The 16,877-nt window shown below is 46.6% G+C and overlaps 1 protein-coding gene across 2 annotated transcripts in view; it reads left to right on the top strand.

Moving 5' to 3' along the window:
* MBD3 (methyl-CpG binding domain protein 3) overlaps positions 1-11,967 on the top strand; it is a 193,289-nt gene extending 181,322 nt beyond the window's left edge. For both annotated transcript variants that reach the window (XM_063915732.1, XM_063915722.1), the window contains exon 6: positions 8,932-11,967. In XM_063915732.1, the coding sequence (XP_063771802.1) occupies positions 8,932-9,115 (184 nt within the window). In that variant the 3' untranslated portion in view covers positions 9,116-11,967. The remainder of the gene's footprint in view (positions 1-8,931) is intronic.
* Positions 11,968-16,877: the final 4,910 nt, after the last annotated feature.

The raw sequence follows: 16,877 nt of genomic DNA, 5'->3' as shown, positions 1-16,877 counted from the left end.
CTCCTGCTTCTTGTGCCGCCCTGCCTGTTTACATGGGCGACCGCCGTGATGTTGTCCGACTGAATCAACACCGGCTTTCCTTGCAGGAGAAGTTCCGCCTGGCTTAGAGCATTGTAGATTGCTCTTAGTTCCAGAATGTTTATGTGAAGAGACTTTTCCAGACTCGTCCATACTCCCTGGAAGTTTCTTCCTTGTGTGACTGCTCCCCAGCCTCTCAGGCTGGCGTCCGTGGTCACCAGGATCCAATCCTGAATGCCGAATCTGCGGCCTTCTAATAGGTGAGCCTTCTGCAACCACCACAGAAGTGACACCCTTGTCTTTGGTGACAGGGTTATTCGCAGGTGCATCTGCAGATGCGACCCTGACCATTTGTCCAACAGATCCCTTTGGAATATTCTTGCATGGAATCTGCCGAATGGAATTGCTTCGTAAGAAGCCACCATTTTTCCCAGGACTCTTGTGCATTGATGTACTGACACTTTTCCTGGTTTTAGGAGGTTCCTGACCAGATCGGATAACTCCTTGGCTTTTTCCTCTGGAAGGAAAACCTTTTTCTGAACCGTGTCCAGAATCATTCCTAGGAACAGCAGACGAGTTGTCGGGATTAAATGGGATTTTGGAATATTCAGAATCCACCCGTGTTGTCTTAGCACCTCTTGAGATAGTGCTAAAGCTGTCTCCAGCTGTTCTCTGGACCTTGCCCTTATTAGGAGATCGTCCAAGTATGGGATAACTAATACGCCTTTTCTTCGAAGAAGAATCATCATCTCGGCCATTACCTTGGTAAAGACCCGAGGCGCCGTGGACAATCCGAACGGCAGCGTCTGAAACTGATAGTGACAGTTTTGAACAATGAACCTGAGGTACCCCTGGTGTGCGGGGTAAATCGGAACGTGTAGATACGCATCCTTGATGTCCAAGGATACCATAAAGTCCCCTTCTTCCAGGTTCGCTATCACTGCTCTGAGTGACTCCATCTTGAACTTGAACTTTTTTATGTAGAGGTTCAAGGACTTCAGATTTAGAATAGGCCTTACCGAGCCATCCGGCTTCGGTACCACAAATAGAGTGGAATAATACCCCTTTCCTTGTTGTAATAGGGGTACTTTGACTATCACCTGCTGAGCGTACAGCTTGTGAATGGCTTCCAACACCCTCTCCCTTTCGGAAGAGACGGTTGGTAAGGCAGACTTCAGGAAACGATGAGGAGGATCCGTCTCTAATTCCAACCTGTACCCCTGAGATATTATCTGCAGGATCCAGGGGTCTACCTGCGAGTGAGCCCACTGCGCGCTGTAATTTTTGAGACGGCCCCCCACTGTCCCCGAGTCCGCTTGAGAGGCCCCAGCGTCATGCTGAGGTTTTTGCAGGAGCCGGGGAGGGCTTCTGTTCCTGGGAAGGAGCTGCCTGTTGGTGTCTCTTCCCTCTTCCTCTGCCTCGTGGCAGGTACGACAAGCCCTTTGCTCTCTTATTTTTGTAGGAGCGAAAAGGCTGCGGTTGAAAGGTCGGTGCCTTTCTCTGTTGGGGAGTGACTTGAGGTAAAAAAGTGGATTTCCCGGCAGTAGCCGTGGCCACCAAGTCTGATAGACCAACTCCAAATAACTCCTCCCCTTTATACGGCAAAACCTCCATGTGACGTTTTGAATCCGCATCGCCTGTCCACTGTCGTGTCCATAAGGCTCTTCTGGCTGAAATGGACATAGCACTCACCCGAGATGCCAGTGTGCAAATATCCCTCTGTGCATCACGCATATAGATAAATGCATCCTTTATTTGTTCTAACGACAGTAAAACATTGTCCCTATCTAGGGTATCAATATTTTCAATCAGGGATTCTGACCAAACTACTCCAGCACTGCACATCCAGGCAGTTGCTATAGCTGGTCGTAGTATAACACCTGCATGTGTGTATATATTCTTTTGAATAACTTCCATCTTTCTATCTGATGGATCCTTAAGTGCGGCCGTCTCAGGAGAGGGTAACGCCACTTGTTTGGATAAGCGTGTGAGCGCCTTGTCCACCTTAGGGGGTGTTTCCCAGCGCGCCCTAACCTCTGGCGGGAAAGGGTATAATGCCAATAACTTTTTTGAAATTATCAACTTTTTATCAGGAGCAACCCACGCTTCATCACACACGTCATTTAATTCTTCTGATTCAGGAAAAACTGTTTGTAGTTTTTTCACACCATACATAATACCCTGTTTTACGGTATCTGTAGTATCAGCTAAATGTAACGTCTCCTTCATTGCCAAAATCATATAACGTGTGGCCCTACTGGAAAATACGTTTGAATTTCTACCGTCGTCACTGGAATCAGTGCCCGTGTCTGGGTCTGTGTCGACCGACTGAGGCAAAGGGCGTTTTACAGCCCCTGACGGTGTTTGAGGCGCCTGGACAGGCATTAATTGATTGTCCGGCCGCCTCATGTCCTCAACTGACTGTTTAAGGGAAGATAAACCATCACGTAATTCCACAAATAAAGGCATCCATTCTGGTGTCGACCCCCTGGGGGGTGACATCTGCATATTTGGCAATTGCTCCGCCTCCACACCAATATCGTCCTCATACATGTCGACACCACGTACCGACACACACCGCAAACTCACAGGGAATGCTCTAATGAAGACAGGACCCACTAGCCCTTTTGGGGAGACAGAGGGAGAGTCTGCCAGCACACACCACAAAGCGCTATATATACAAGGGATATCCTTATATTAAGTGCTCCCTTATAGCTGCTTTAATATATATATATATAGCCATTAATGTGCCCCCCCTCTCTGTTTTACCCTGTTTCTGTAGTGCAGTGCAGGGGAGAGACCTGGGAGCCGTTCTGACCAGCGGAGCTGTGACAGAAAATGGCGCCGTGTGCTGAGGAGATAGGCCCCGCCCCTTTTTCGGCGGGTTCTTCTCCCGCTATTTTTCCAGTCAGGCAGGGGTTAAATATCTCCATATAGCCCCTATGGGCTATATGTGAGGTATTTTTAGCCTTGTATAAGGTTTATATTTGCCTCTCAGAGCGCCCCCCCCCAGCGCTCTGCACCCTCAGTGACTGCCCAGTGAAGTGTGCTGAGAGGAAAATGGCGCACAGCTGCAGTGCTGTGCGCTACCTTATGAAGACTGAGGAGTCTTCAGCCGCCGGTTTCCGGACCTCTTCACGCTTCAGCATCTGCAAGGGGGTCGGCGGCGCGGCTCCGGGACCGGACTCCACGGCTGGGCCTGTGTTCGATCCCTCTGGAGCTAATGGTGTCCAGTAGCCAAGCAGCAAATCCACTCTGCATGCAGGTGAGTTTACTACTTTCCCCCTAAGTCCCACGTTGCAGTGATCCTGTTGCCAGCAGGACTCACTGTAAAGAAAAAAAACCTAAACTAAACTTTCTCTAAGCAGCTCTTTAGGAGAGCCACCTAGATTGCACCCTTCTCGTTCGGGCACAAAATCTAACTGGAGTCTGGAGGAGGGTCATAGGGGGAGGAGCCAGTGCACACCACCTGACCTAGTAAAGCTTTACTTTTTTGTGCCCTGTCTCCTGCGGAGCCGCTATTCCCCATGGTCCTTTCAGGAACCCCAGCATCCACTTAGGACGATAGAGAAAGTATGTGTCTTGGTGTGAGACCAAGAATGCACCTATGGAAGATTTTCATCTGGGTCGTTTTCTCCACTTCCTACAGACAGGAGTGGATATGGGCCTGAAATTAGGCTCGGTTAAGGTACAGATTTCGGCCCTCTCGATTTTCTTTCAGAAGGAATTGGCTTCTCTTCCAGTAGTCCAGACGTTTGTAAAGGGAGTGCTGCACATCCAGCCCCCTTTTGTGCCTCCAGTGACACCATGGGACCTGAATGTGGTGTTGCAGTTCCTAAAATCACACTGGTTTGAACCGCTTAACAAGGTTGAGTCGAAATTTCTTACCTGGAAGGTGGTCATGTTGTTGGCCTTAGCATCAGCAAGGCGAGTGTCAGAATTGGCGGCTCTCTCACACAAGAGCCCCTACTTGATTTTTCATGTGGATCGAGCTGAATTGAGGACACGTCCGCAATTTTTGCCTAAAGTGGTTTCGTCGTTCCATAAGAATCAACCTATTGTGGTGCCTGTGGCTACCGGTGACCTGGAGGATTCCAGATCCCTGGACGTAGTCAGGGCCTTAAAGATGTATGTAGCTAGAATTAGGAAAACAGAGGCTCTGTTTGTCCTGTATGCGGCCAATAAGGTTGGTGCTCCTGCTTCAAAGCAGACTATTGCTCGCTGGATCTGTAATAAGATTCAGCAGGCTCACTCTACGGCTGGATTGCCGGTACCAAATTCGGTTAAGTCCCATTCCACTAGCGTCTCGGCTTTACAACTTTGCTGAGCGGCGACTTGGTCGGGGTCAAACACTTTTGCTAAATTCTACGAGTTTGATACCCTGGCTGATGAGGACCTAGCGTTTGCTCAGTCGGTGCTGCAGAGTCATACGCACTCTCCCGCCCAATTGGATGCTTTGGTATAAACCCATGGTCCTTACGGAGTCCCCAGCATCCTCTAGGACGTAAGAGAAAATAAGATTTTAAACCTACCGGTAAATCTATTTCTCCTAGTCCGTAGAGGATGCTGGGCGCCCGTCCCAGTGCGTAAACTCTGCAAGACTTATATATTGTTGTTGCTTACATAAGGGTTATGTTACAGTTGACATCGGTCTTGGACCGTTACTGTTGTTTTTGTTCATACTGTTAACTGGTTATGTATGTTCCAGGTTACATGGTATGATTGGTGTGGGCTGGTATGAATCTTGCCCTTGGATTGCTAAATCCTGCCTTGTATTGTCCATCTCTTCTGGACACAGTTCTCTAACTGAGGTCTGAAGGAGGGGCATAGAGTGAGGAGCCAGTGCACACCCATAGTCAAAGTTCTTTTTAGGTGCCCTATCTCCTGCGGAGCCCGTTTATACCCCCATGGTCCTAACGGAGTCCCCAGCATCCTCTACGGACTAGGAGAAATAGATTTACCGGTAGGTTTAAAATCTTATTTTCCCTGATTCTGCAGATTTAGATGACCTATTCAAATTAGCCTGGATATATCCAGACAAAAAATTCCAAGTGTCAAAGTTTTTGCGCACTTTCCCATTTGCTCCTGAAGGTAGGAAATTTTGGGTCGAACCCTCGGGGGTAGATGTATCAGTCTCTCGACTGTCAAAAGACGGTGCTGCTTGCCCTGGGCTCCTTTACTACAAAGGGTCCTGTGGACAGAAAAATAGAGGCTACACTCAAATCTATTTACATGGCAGCAGGTGTATCGCAGAGGCCGGTCATAACAGGTTGCTGGATGACCCATGCTATTCATTCATGGGCCACTCAAATTCAGGAGGGCATCTTCGGGGCTATACCTCTGGTCACTACGGTGACCCTCCTAAGGCACATTCAGGACACTGCACGCATCCTGTGTGATTCGCTCAAGGAGATGGGGAGTATTAATGCTAGAACGTCTGCCATGACAGTGTCGGCGTGTTGGGCCTTGTTGTGTCAGTGGATAGCGCGCAGTGTAGAATCCCTTCCCTTCTCTGGGGAATGGCTCTTTCGGGTTGAGTTGGATACTTGGATTTCCAAGGTAACTGCTGGGAAATACACGTTTCTCCCCTCTGGAGCCCTGCCGGCGAGATGATCCTACCCGGGGCCGTCTATTCGGTCATTTCGGTGTAACAGATTTCGACCTAGGGCCAGAGGTGCCTCCAATGCGGCTAGAGGCACCAGAGGTAAGACCAGAAAGCCTGCAAACTCCGGTTCTCAGGAACGGTCCACCAGTTCTGCTTCCACTAAGGCCTCAGCATGACTGTGCCCACCCACCTCAAGGTGGGAGCTCGACTGCGTCACTTCAGCTTGGTCTTGGAGGGTTTCCTGCCCGGATACCTGGGTCACGGATCTAATTTCTCAGGGCTGCTGCCATTTCCCAGGAACCAAGCACCAGTTCAGCTTCCACTAAAGCCTCAGCATGACAGTGCCTCCCCCACCCCAAGGGGTTCTCGAGGTGGGAGCTCGTATGCGTCACTTCAGCTGTATCTGGGATGGCTCCTGCCAGGATACCTGGGTGAGGGATCTCATTTCCCAGGGTTACAAGCTGAAGTTCAACGGTGCTCCTCCCCAACGATTTTTCAAATCAAGCTTACCAGCTTTGGAGGATACGCAGGTTATGTTGTGACAGGCCATCCAAAAGTTGGTCTAGTCCCATGTCATTGTTCCAGTACCAATACCACAATGAGACAAAGGTTACTACTCCAACCTGTTTGTGGTACCGAAGCCTGACGGTTCGGTAAACCCATTATGAATCTGAAGTCCTTGAATCCTTACCTGAAGGTGTTCAAGTTCAAAATGGAAGCCTTGTGAGCAGTGATTGGGGGCCTGGAAGACCAGGAATTCATGGTTTCCTTGGATATCAAGGACGCCTACCTTCATATTCCGATTTGGCCGCCTAATCAGGCGTACCTGAGGTTTGCCGTGCTGGACGATCACTACCAGTTCCAAGCACTGCCCTTCGGCCTGTCCACAGCTCCGAGGGTATTCACAAAGGTGATGGCGGAGATGATGTTCCAGGTCCAGTGGGGTCAATGTTGTCCCTTACCTGGACGATCTTCTGATAAAAGCAAGATCCAGGGAGCTTTTATTGCTCCATATCGACCGCACTATCCACCTTCTGTCACACCATGAGTGGATCCTCCACTTACAGAAGTCCCACCTGGAGCCGGATTATTCGGCTGTCATCTCAGGCCAGGATTTCCCTCCTGTGGTGGCTGCAGTCCTCAATCTACTGGAGGGCCGGAGTTTCGGGATCCAGGATTGGATCCTACTCACGACGGATGCAAGTCTATAAGGATGGGGAGCTGTCACTCAAGGGGTGTGCAGTTCCAGGGCAGGTGGTCAGCCCACGAAAGCCTCCTTCCGATCAACATTCTGGAACTTCGGGCGATCTACAATGCTCTGCTTCAGGCCTCTTCTCTGCTCAAGGATCACGCGATCCAAGTTCAGTCTGACAACGCCACATCAGTGGCGTACATCAATCGGCAGGGGGGGGGGGGGGGAGCAGAGCCTGCATGCGACAGTTGTTAAGGATACTCCTCTAGGCAGAAAGAAATCCAAGAGCAATGTTCACAATCTTCATTCCGGGAGTAGACAACTGGGAAGCGGACTTTGAGTCGTCACGATCTACACCTGGGGGAATGGGGTCTCAACCAGCAGGTGTTCCAACAGATCACCCACCGGTGGTGCTGCCCACAGATGGAAATGATGGCTTTTCGTCTCAACAAGAAGCTTCACTGGTATTGCTCACGCACCAGGCACCCTCAGACGAGGACAGGTGATGCACTGACGTCGCCTTGGCCTTACCGGCTGATCTACCTGTTTCCTCCGATTCCGTTGCTCCCAAGGGTGCTCAAGCGAATCAGAAATCAAGGAGTCCAGGCGGACTGGCCTCGGAGGGCGTGGTACACGGATCTGCTTGACATCTCCGTCGAAGACCCTTGGCCTCTACCACTGAGAAGAGTTCTTCAACAAGGACCGTTCATCTACCCGGACTTACGGCGACTTAATTTGATGGCATGGAGGTTGAGCGGAACATCCTAGCTCATAAAGGCCTTTCCAAAAAGGTTATTGCTACCATGGTTCAGGCCAGGAAACATGTGACGTCAAAACACTATCATATCTGGAGAAGATATGTCTCCTGGTGCAAGGAACGCACATATCCGCCTGCAGAGTTACACTTGGGACGCTTCTTGTGTTTCCTGCGGGCTGGTTTGGATACGAGCTTACGTCTGGGTTGCATTAAGATCCAAATCTCAACTCTCTCCAAGAAATTGGCAGTGTTACCAGAAGTTCAGATCTTCTTGCAAAGGGTACTCCACATACAAACTCCTTTTGTGCCTCCTACGGCACCCTGGGATTTTAATGTGGTGTTGGACTTTCTACAGTCATCCTGGTTTGAGCCTCTGATGACGGTAGACAAGTACCTCACGTGGAATAGTGATGTTACTAGCCCTGGCTTCTGCTAGACGTGTCTCAGAATTGGGGGCCTTATCGTGTAAGAGCCCATACTTGGTCTTTTACGAAGACGGAGCGTAGCTCAGGACTAGGCAGCAGCTCCTGCCGAAGGTTGTCTCTGCGTTTCACCTGAATTATCCTATTGTGGTTCCGTCCAGTTCTGACACTACTACTCCTTCGGAGGCATTGGATGCTGTGCGAACCATAAAGATCTACAGTTTGTCCAGTGAACGGCTCGGATCAGAAAGACTGATTCCTTGTTTGTGCTCTATGATGCGCAGAAAAAGTGTTGTCCTGCTTCAAAGCAGTCCATTGCTCGTTGTCTTATGCTTATTATCCAGCAGGCCTATGTGTCGGCAGCCTTACCTGTTCCTAAGTCTCTGAAGGCCCACTCTACAAGATCGGTGGGCTCTTCCTGGGTTGCTGCCTGTGGAGTCTTGGCCTTGCAACTGTGCCGAGCTGCCACCTTTCAGGGTAGAACACTTTTTTGTAAAATTCTACAAGTTTGATACCCAGTTTGGGCAGGCGGTGCTGCAGCAGTCTCCGCACGTTCCCGTCCTTTCTGGAGGATTTGGGACGTCCCCATCGTACTAAGTCCCCCCAATATCCCTTATGAACTACGAGAAAAGGATTTACCGGTAGGTAATTTAAAATCCTATTTTATTTTTTTTTGTATATTGAGTAAAATGTGCTTTAGGAATCTAAAAGCATAAAATGTCTGGTAGTCTCGAATATTTTGTTTGTCCTGTATAATCTTTTAGCAGGTTCAGTGGACCTCCTTTTAATAAATATTGGTGGTAACCAGAAAGAGTGACTTTTGGAACTATATATCTTTCAGCTAGATTATTAGTCACAGCATTTGGTCTAGTTTTGAAGAATACTCCTTTCGAAGCTAAACTTATTAGGTAAAGTATAATGTTCCTTGTGTTTTCAGGAAACAGGAAGAGCTGGTGCAACAAGTGAGAAAAAAGTTGGAAGAAGCTCTTATGGCTGACATGCTTGCTCATGTGGATGAAATCTCCAAGGATGGCGGTGCGCCACTTGATAAAGATATTGATGATGACGATGAAGAAGAGGAGGAAGAAAATGCCAGAGGACAGGATGTAGACGATGTATAAAACTGAAGTGTGTTGAGGTTTTTCCATTGATTGCAATATGAATGAGACCATAACCATCCTTTCATTAAAATGACACTGGTCACTCAACCTGGGGACCAGAGTAAGAATGACAGTCCTGGACTCTTCATTTGAAACCTTTAGTAATGCCTGTAATTATTGTAGCACTATCTGACCATGTGTAGATGAAACATATATAAATACGTTTTGAATTCAACTTGTTTTTCTAAGAGTTCACTCTTACTTAAAGATTTTCAGTTTTGTAAAATTCTTTAGAATAATCCAGTTGTTTAAGTTACATTCATGCCACATTCTTTATTCAAATAATGAATTTATTCCTCCTCCCCCCCTCCAACCCACACTGATGAAGAGACATTCTAAGTTTACCATATATGTAACAACCGGGTGTGTAGGTTGTAGTTAAATGCATGCTGAACACCTTTTTATTTTAACATTGTATTTAATGAAAACATCAGGCAATAGATGTATAATATACTAGCTGCAGATTTTTATGTGGCTTCTACACACTCTACTCGCATTATTATGACCACCAGCTAATAGCCAGAGTAACTGCCGTGTGCAGCATGGACAGCAGCTAGACGGGCTGAACTGTCATTTTAGAAATGCGTCTGGTTAATTTTGAGCTGCTCCACTGCAGCGCGTTGGTTGGCCCTCACGCACCTTCGTAGCCGACGATCACCTCTCACATCAATGGCATGTGGTGCATCACAGTGTCCACGTTTTTAATTCGCATTGGTGCCATTTGTGTAGTCACTATACACCTTCACCACAGCGGCACACGAACAGTTGACAAACTGCACTATTTCAGAGATACTAGGGTGTGGGAATCAGAAAGATTATGGTCAAATTGTCCTGTGGGTTTTTTTTTTTTAAAGTGGCAATCATTTACATGGCAAAACCAGGTTGATTTTGCTATTTAAATGATTGGCACTTTAAAAAAAAAAAAAACACAGGACAATTTGACCAAAATATTTCACTTTCTGATTGTCACACCCTATTACTTTTCCCCCTGGGTTTTAAAGCCGATAATCATTCCTTTATGCAACTCTGATAAATAGCCCCTTTTACCTGTGACAGCAGTGATGTGTGCAGACAGCCTATCATACACCTTATATACTCGCCAATCCAGTGCATGAGACGTGATGTACTTCATGGGCTATGCACTGCTGACGTCAAATGTAGGAGGTGGTTGTAATAATATGCCTCAACTGTGTATATGTTAATACATTTTTCTTGCTGTAGATACCAGTGTCTGTTTCTATCACATAATTCTTTATTTCCACACAAAGCACTTCAGTGTTTTTAAATCCTTTTGCGATAACCTGCACACAACACAATGGTTAGGGCATAGGTTAGTACTAGGAACCTGATCGTTCAGGCTGCGTCCCACAGCATTTGATGCGCACATCCCTGGACAGCAAACATGCGCAATCTTAGATTTAGAAGGGGAGGTGTGGAACGTTGGGATATTAAACAGTTGCTTAATTAATTTTTCCTCTGTAAATCAGCAGTGGCTATGGATATTATATTCAGTGGCAAGATGTGTATTGCACTCATTGTATGAATACTCATTACAATTAACCTCTACCGGTCTTTATACTCAAATGGACCCACCACGCCTCTGGACGGGACAGGCTTTTCAATATGGTCAAATGGTCAGCCTAGCTTTTGGCATATGCGCCCTTATTGGCAGCACTGGAGCCCTACACAATGTATGGAGAAATGTATGTTTTGTTGGGTTTTTGTTTTGTTTTCCCTGATCCTTTTGGAAAGGACAGTCATGGAAACGCTTAGTTTTTTGTATGTTTTATACTTCAAAATGTTCTCAATTTTTTTTTTTTTAATTGATTTGGAGTCACAACATGCAGCTCCATGTTTTCTTCAAAAGACTCTCCTAGCAGCTTTGTAGCTTTTATGGTATCTCTTGCTCTACTTACATAGTCTGAAACATCCTGCCTACAGAGACAACACTGTCGGCTGATTGGTTTCTGCATAATAAAATTAAGAGTATTAAGATTTACATTTTTTTTCTTTGATTGCCAGGCTATTCAGGCAAAATTGCTTTTTAGAACAGATTTCCAAAGTCTAAAGGCCCCCATCCACTAGTCAGATTTGGGCAGTTTTCTTCAGATTTCGATGCATCTGACCGTCATATCTGAAGAAAAGTGTCACATTGGATGGCTCTTAAGATCCAATGCTCACTCCCGTGTCAGATATGTCTGAACTACAGATGTCTGAGGCTGCCCCAACTATTTATCTGAATCTGAAGAAAACAGGTGCACATCGGATTGTTTTTTTAACTTCAGATGTATCTGATCAGATTCATCTGAAGCGTCACTTGACTGGCATCTCCCTGACCACTCCCACCCACCAAGAGGGGGAACAGCGGCAGCAGCATCAGATCAATCACATGTAGCATGTGTGCATCAGATATATCTGATGCGATCTGGCACATGATATATTGCATCAGATATATCTGAAGTGAATGTAATGAAAATTAAAGCCAGGGTCTGATCCGATTCCCGGGACGCTCCCGGGAGAGGTCAAGAGAAATCTGATGCGATCTGCAGTTCAGACAAGTCTGAGTAGTGGATGGCCACCTTAAGGTTAAACATTTTGATTATGTGTACATAAGATAGTGTCCACTTTTAAAATGTTTTAAAAACAAACATAAAATTGTGAGTAGCTTGTAACCTATCCAATTGCTTTTGTAGTAATATAATGCTGCGTGTTTAGTTGTATTTGTGCGATTTCTTTTTGATTAGTAATCCTGTGTTATGCAGTGCCCACTGCACTGAACTTTTTTGTAAATATTAAACATTTGTACAAATCTTTTTTTGAGTTTTTCTTATGCATGGTTTAAAGCAGAAGTGGGTTTGATTATAATAGTAGATTATATTGTGTGGGTGGGGTTTTGTTTTTACAGAAGAGGGATCAATAGTGAGACAAATTCATGAAAGGCCATTTAATAACGAATCTCCTTAATTAACCACTCAGGGGGACATTTACTAAGCAGTGATAAGAGCTGAGAAGTTGCCCCATCAACCAATCGGCAGCTCTGTATAATTTTATAGTATGCAAATTATAGATGTTACTTCAGTGCTGATTGGTTTCCATGGGCAGCTTCTCCACTGAGTCACTTCTCTGCTCTTATCACTGCTTAGTAAATGTCCCCCATTGTTTCCACTTTACCCAATCTAAGTAGAAAAAAAAAAAACTTTCATATGTTCAATTACTGGTAGACACAAAACAAAGCAGATGTCCTAGTTGTGGGATTTGGAATCTCACACACAATATGCATATTATTGAATTCAGATAATATGCATTTGTACAGTACAAATGCCATATATGGTGAGATATGCATAACCTCACAGGGATAATCCTAATATATAGTATATATGTGTGTGTATGTGTGTATGTATGTATGTATATATATATATATATATATATATATATATATATATATATATATATATATATATATATATATTGGAAAAAGCAAATAAGATCAGAGCGACCACAGGTGGTAAATACTCTAGGAGACTAAAAAAAGTTATTTTTAAAAACAATGCGGGGTTTATTTACAATGAACGTTTTAAGAAAATTGGACATAAAAAGGCAACATACAAGAATGCTTTTTTTAAAAAAGCCGTTACAAAATCTTTAAAAAACGTTCTAAAGGACGTGTAAAAGACAACAATAAAAATGGTGCTAAAAATTCATGCACTAAAAAATGAGAAACATTAGAAACAACTGTGTGTCTAGAATTATGTAAAGAAATAATAAGAATTTACTTACCGATAATTCTATTTCTCATAGTCCGTAGTGGATGCTGGGGACTCCGTAAGGACCATGGGGAATAGCGGCTCCGCAGGAGACTGGGCACATCTAAAGAAAGCTTTAGGACTATCTGGTGTGCACTGGCTCCTCCCCCTATGACCCTCCTCCAAGCCTCAGTTAGGATACTGTGCCCGGACGAGCGTACACAATAAGGAAGGATTTTGAATCCCGGGTAAGACTCATACCAGCCACACCAATCACACCGTATAACCTGTGATCTGAACCCAGTTAACAGCATGATAACAGAGGAGCCTCTGAAAGATGGCTCACAACAATAATAACCCGATTTTTGTAACAATAACTATGTACAAGTATTGCAGACAATCCGCACTTGGGATGGGCGCCCAGCATCCACTACGGACTATGAGAAATAGAATTATCGGTAAGTAAATTCTTATTTTCTCTAACGCCCTAAGTGGATGCTGGGGACTCCGTAAGGACCATGGGGATTATACCAAAGCTCCCAAACGGGCGGGAGAGTGCGGATGACTCTGCAGCACCAAATGGGAGAACTCCAGGTCCTCCTCAGCCAGGATATCAATTTTGTAGAATTTTACAAACGTATTTGCTCCTGACCAAGTAGCTGCTCGGCAAAGTTGTAAAGCCGAGACCCCTCGGGCAGCCGCCCAAGATGAGCCCACCTTCCTTGTGGAGTGGGCATTTACAGATTTTTGGCTGTGGCAGGCCTGCCACAGAATGTGCAAGCTGAATTGTACTACAAATCCAACGAGCAATAGTCTGCTTAGAAGCAGGAGCACCCAGCTTGTTGGGTGCATACAGGATAAACAGCGAGTCAGATTTCCTGACTCCAGCCGTCCTGGAAACATATATTTTCAGGGCACTGACAACGTCTAGCAACTTGGAGGCCTCCAAGTCCCTAGTAGCCGCAGGCACCACCAATAGGTTGGTTCAGGTGAAACGCTGAAACCACCTTGGGGAGAAACTGAGGACTAGTCCTCAATTCCGCCCTGTCCGAATGGAAAATCAGATAAGGGCTTTTTCAGGATAAAGCCGCCCATTCTGACACGCGCCTGGCCAAGGCCAGGGCCAACAGCATGACCACTTTTCATGTGAGATATTTTAACTCCACAGATTTAAGTGGTTCAAACCAATGTGACTTTTGGAACCCAAAACTACATTGAGATCCCAAAGTGCCACTGGTGGCACAAAAGGAGGCTGTATATGCAGTACCCCTTTTACAAACGTCTGAACTTCAGGGACTGAAGCTAGTTCTTTTTTGGAAGAAAATTGACAGGGTCGAAATTTGAACCTTAATGGACCCCAATTTCAGGCCCATAGACACTCCTGTTTGCAGGAAATGTAGGAATCGACCCAGTTGAATTTCCTCCGTCGGGCCTTACTGGCCTCGCACCACGCAACATATTTTCGCCAATTGCGGTGATAATGTTTTTGCGGTTACATCCTTCCTGGCTTTGATCAGGATAGGGATGACTTCATCCGGAATGCCTTTTTTCCTTCAGGATCCGGCGTTCAACCGCCATGCCGTCAAACGCAGCCGCGGTAAGTCTTGGAACAGACAGGGTCCTTGCTGGAGCAGGTCCCTTCTTAGAGGTAGAGGCCACGGATCTTCCGTGAGCATCTCTTAAAGTTCCGGTTACCAAGTTCTTCTTGGCCAATCCGGAACCACGAATATAGAGCTTACTCCTCTCCATCTTATCAATCTCAGTACCTTGGGTATGAGAGGCAGAGGAGGGAACACATACCCTGACTGGTACACCCACGGTGTTACCAGAGCGTCTACAGCTTATTGCCTGAGGGTCCCTGGACCTGGCGCAATACCTGTCGAGTTTTTAATCATGTGGGAGACTTCTAGGTGAAGTCCCCACTCTCCCGGGTGGAGGTCGTGCTGAGGAAGTCTGCTTCCCAGTTGTCCACTCCCGGAATGAATACTGCTGACAGTGCTATATGATTTTCCGCCCAGCGAAGAATCCTTGCAGCTTCTGCCATTGCCCTCCTGCTTCTTGTGCCACCCTGTCTGTTTACGTGGGTGACTGCCGTGATGTTGTCCGACTGGATCAACACCGGCTGACCTTGAAGCAGAGGTCTTGCTAAGCTTAGAGCATTGTAAATGTCCCTTAGCTTCAGGATATTTATGTGAAGTGATGTCTCCAGGCTTGACCATAAGCCCTGGATATTCCTTCCCTGTGTGACTGCTCCCCAGCCTCGCAGGCTGGCATCCGTGGTCACCAGGACCCAGTCCTGAATGCCTAATCTGCGGCCCTCTAGAAGATGAGCACTCTGCAACCACCACAGGAGGGACACCCTTGTCCTTGGTGACAGGGTTATCCGCTGATGCATCTGAAGATGCGACCCGGACCATTTGTCCAGCAGGTCCCACTGGTGCGTGGAATCTGTCGAATGGGATTGCTTCGTAGGAAGCCACCATTTTACCCAGAACCCTTGTGCATTGATGCACTGAGACTTGGCTCGGTTTTAGGAGGTTCCTGACTAGCTCGGATAACTCCCTGGCTTTCTCCTCCGGGAGAAACACCTTTTTCTGGACTGTGTCCAGGATCATCCCTAGGAACAGAAAACAAGTCGTCGGAACCAGGTGCGATTTTGGAATATTGAGAATCCAATCGTGCTGCCGCAACACTACCTGAGTGCTACACCGACCTCCAACTGTTCCCTGGATCTTACCCTTATCAGGGAATTGTCCAAGTAAGGGATAACTAAAATTCACTTCCTTCGAAGGAATATCATCATTTCGGCCATTACCTTGGTAAAGACCCGGGGTGCCGTGGACCATCCATACGGCAGCGTCTGAACTGATAGTGACAGTTCTGTACCATAAACCTGAGGTACCCTTGGTGAGAAGGGTAAATTTTGACATGAAGGTAAGCATCCTTGATGTCCCGAGACATCATGTAGTCCCCTTCTTCCAGGTTCGCAATCACTGCTCTGAGTGACTCAATCTTGAATTTGAACCTCTGTATGTAAGTGTTCAAAGATTTTAGATTTAGAATCGGTCTCACCGAGCCGTCCGGCTTCGGTACCACAACAGTGTGGAATAATACCCCGTTCCCTGTTGCAGGAGGGGTATCTTGATTATCACCTGCTGGGAATACAGCTTGTGAATGGCTTCCAAAACTGTCTCCCTGTCAGAAGGAGACATCGGTAAAGCCGACTTTAGGAAACGGCGAGGGGGAGACGTCTCGAATTCTAATTTGTACCCCTGAGATCACCTGAAGGATCCAGGGGTCTACTTGCGAGTGAGCCCACTGCGCGCTGAAATTCATTGAGACGGGGGCCCCCCCACCGTGCCTGATTCTGCTTGTAAAGCCCCAGCGTATACTGAGGGCTTGGCAGAGGCGGGAGAGGGTTTCTGTTCCTGGGAACTGGCTGATTTCTGCAGCCTTTTTCCTCTCCCTCTGTCACGGGGCAGAAATGAGGAACCTTGTCCACGAAAAGACTGCGCCTGATAATACGGCGTCTTCTCATGTTGAGAGGCGACCTGGGGTACAAACGTGGAATTCCCAGCTGTTGCCGTGGCCACCAGGTCTGAAAGACCGACCCCAAATAACTCCTCCCCTTAATAAAGCAATACCTGTACTTCCAAATGCCGTTTGGAATACGCATCACCTGACCACTGACGTGTCCATAACCCTCTACTGGTAGAAATGGACAACGCGCTTAGACTTGATGCCAGTCGGCAAATATTCCGCTGTGCATCACGCATATATAGAAATGCATCTTTTAAATGCTCTATAGGCAAAAATATACTGTCCCTTTCTAGGGTATCAATATTTTCAGTCAGGGAATCCGACTACGCCAACCCAGCACTGCACATCCAGGCTGAGGCGATTGCTGGTCGCAGTATAACACCAGTATGTGTGTAAATACCTTTTAGGATACCCTCCTGCTTTCTATCAGCAGGATCCTT

This window comes from Pseudophryne corroboree, chromosome 1 (genome assembly GCF_028390025.1).
Source record: "Pseudophryne corroboree isolate aPseCor3 chromosome 1, aPseCor3.hap2, whole genome shotgun sequence".
In the NCBI taxonomy this organism is placed as follows: domain Eukaryota; kingdom Metazoa; phylum Chordata; class Amphibia; order Anura; family Myobatrachidae; genus Pseudophryne; species Pseudophryne corroboree.
This window is presented reverse-complemented; position numbering and strand designations above follow the sequence as displayed.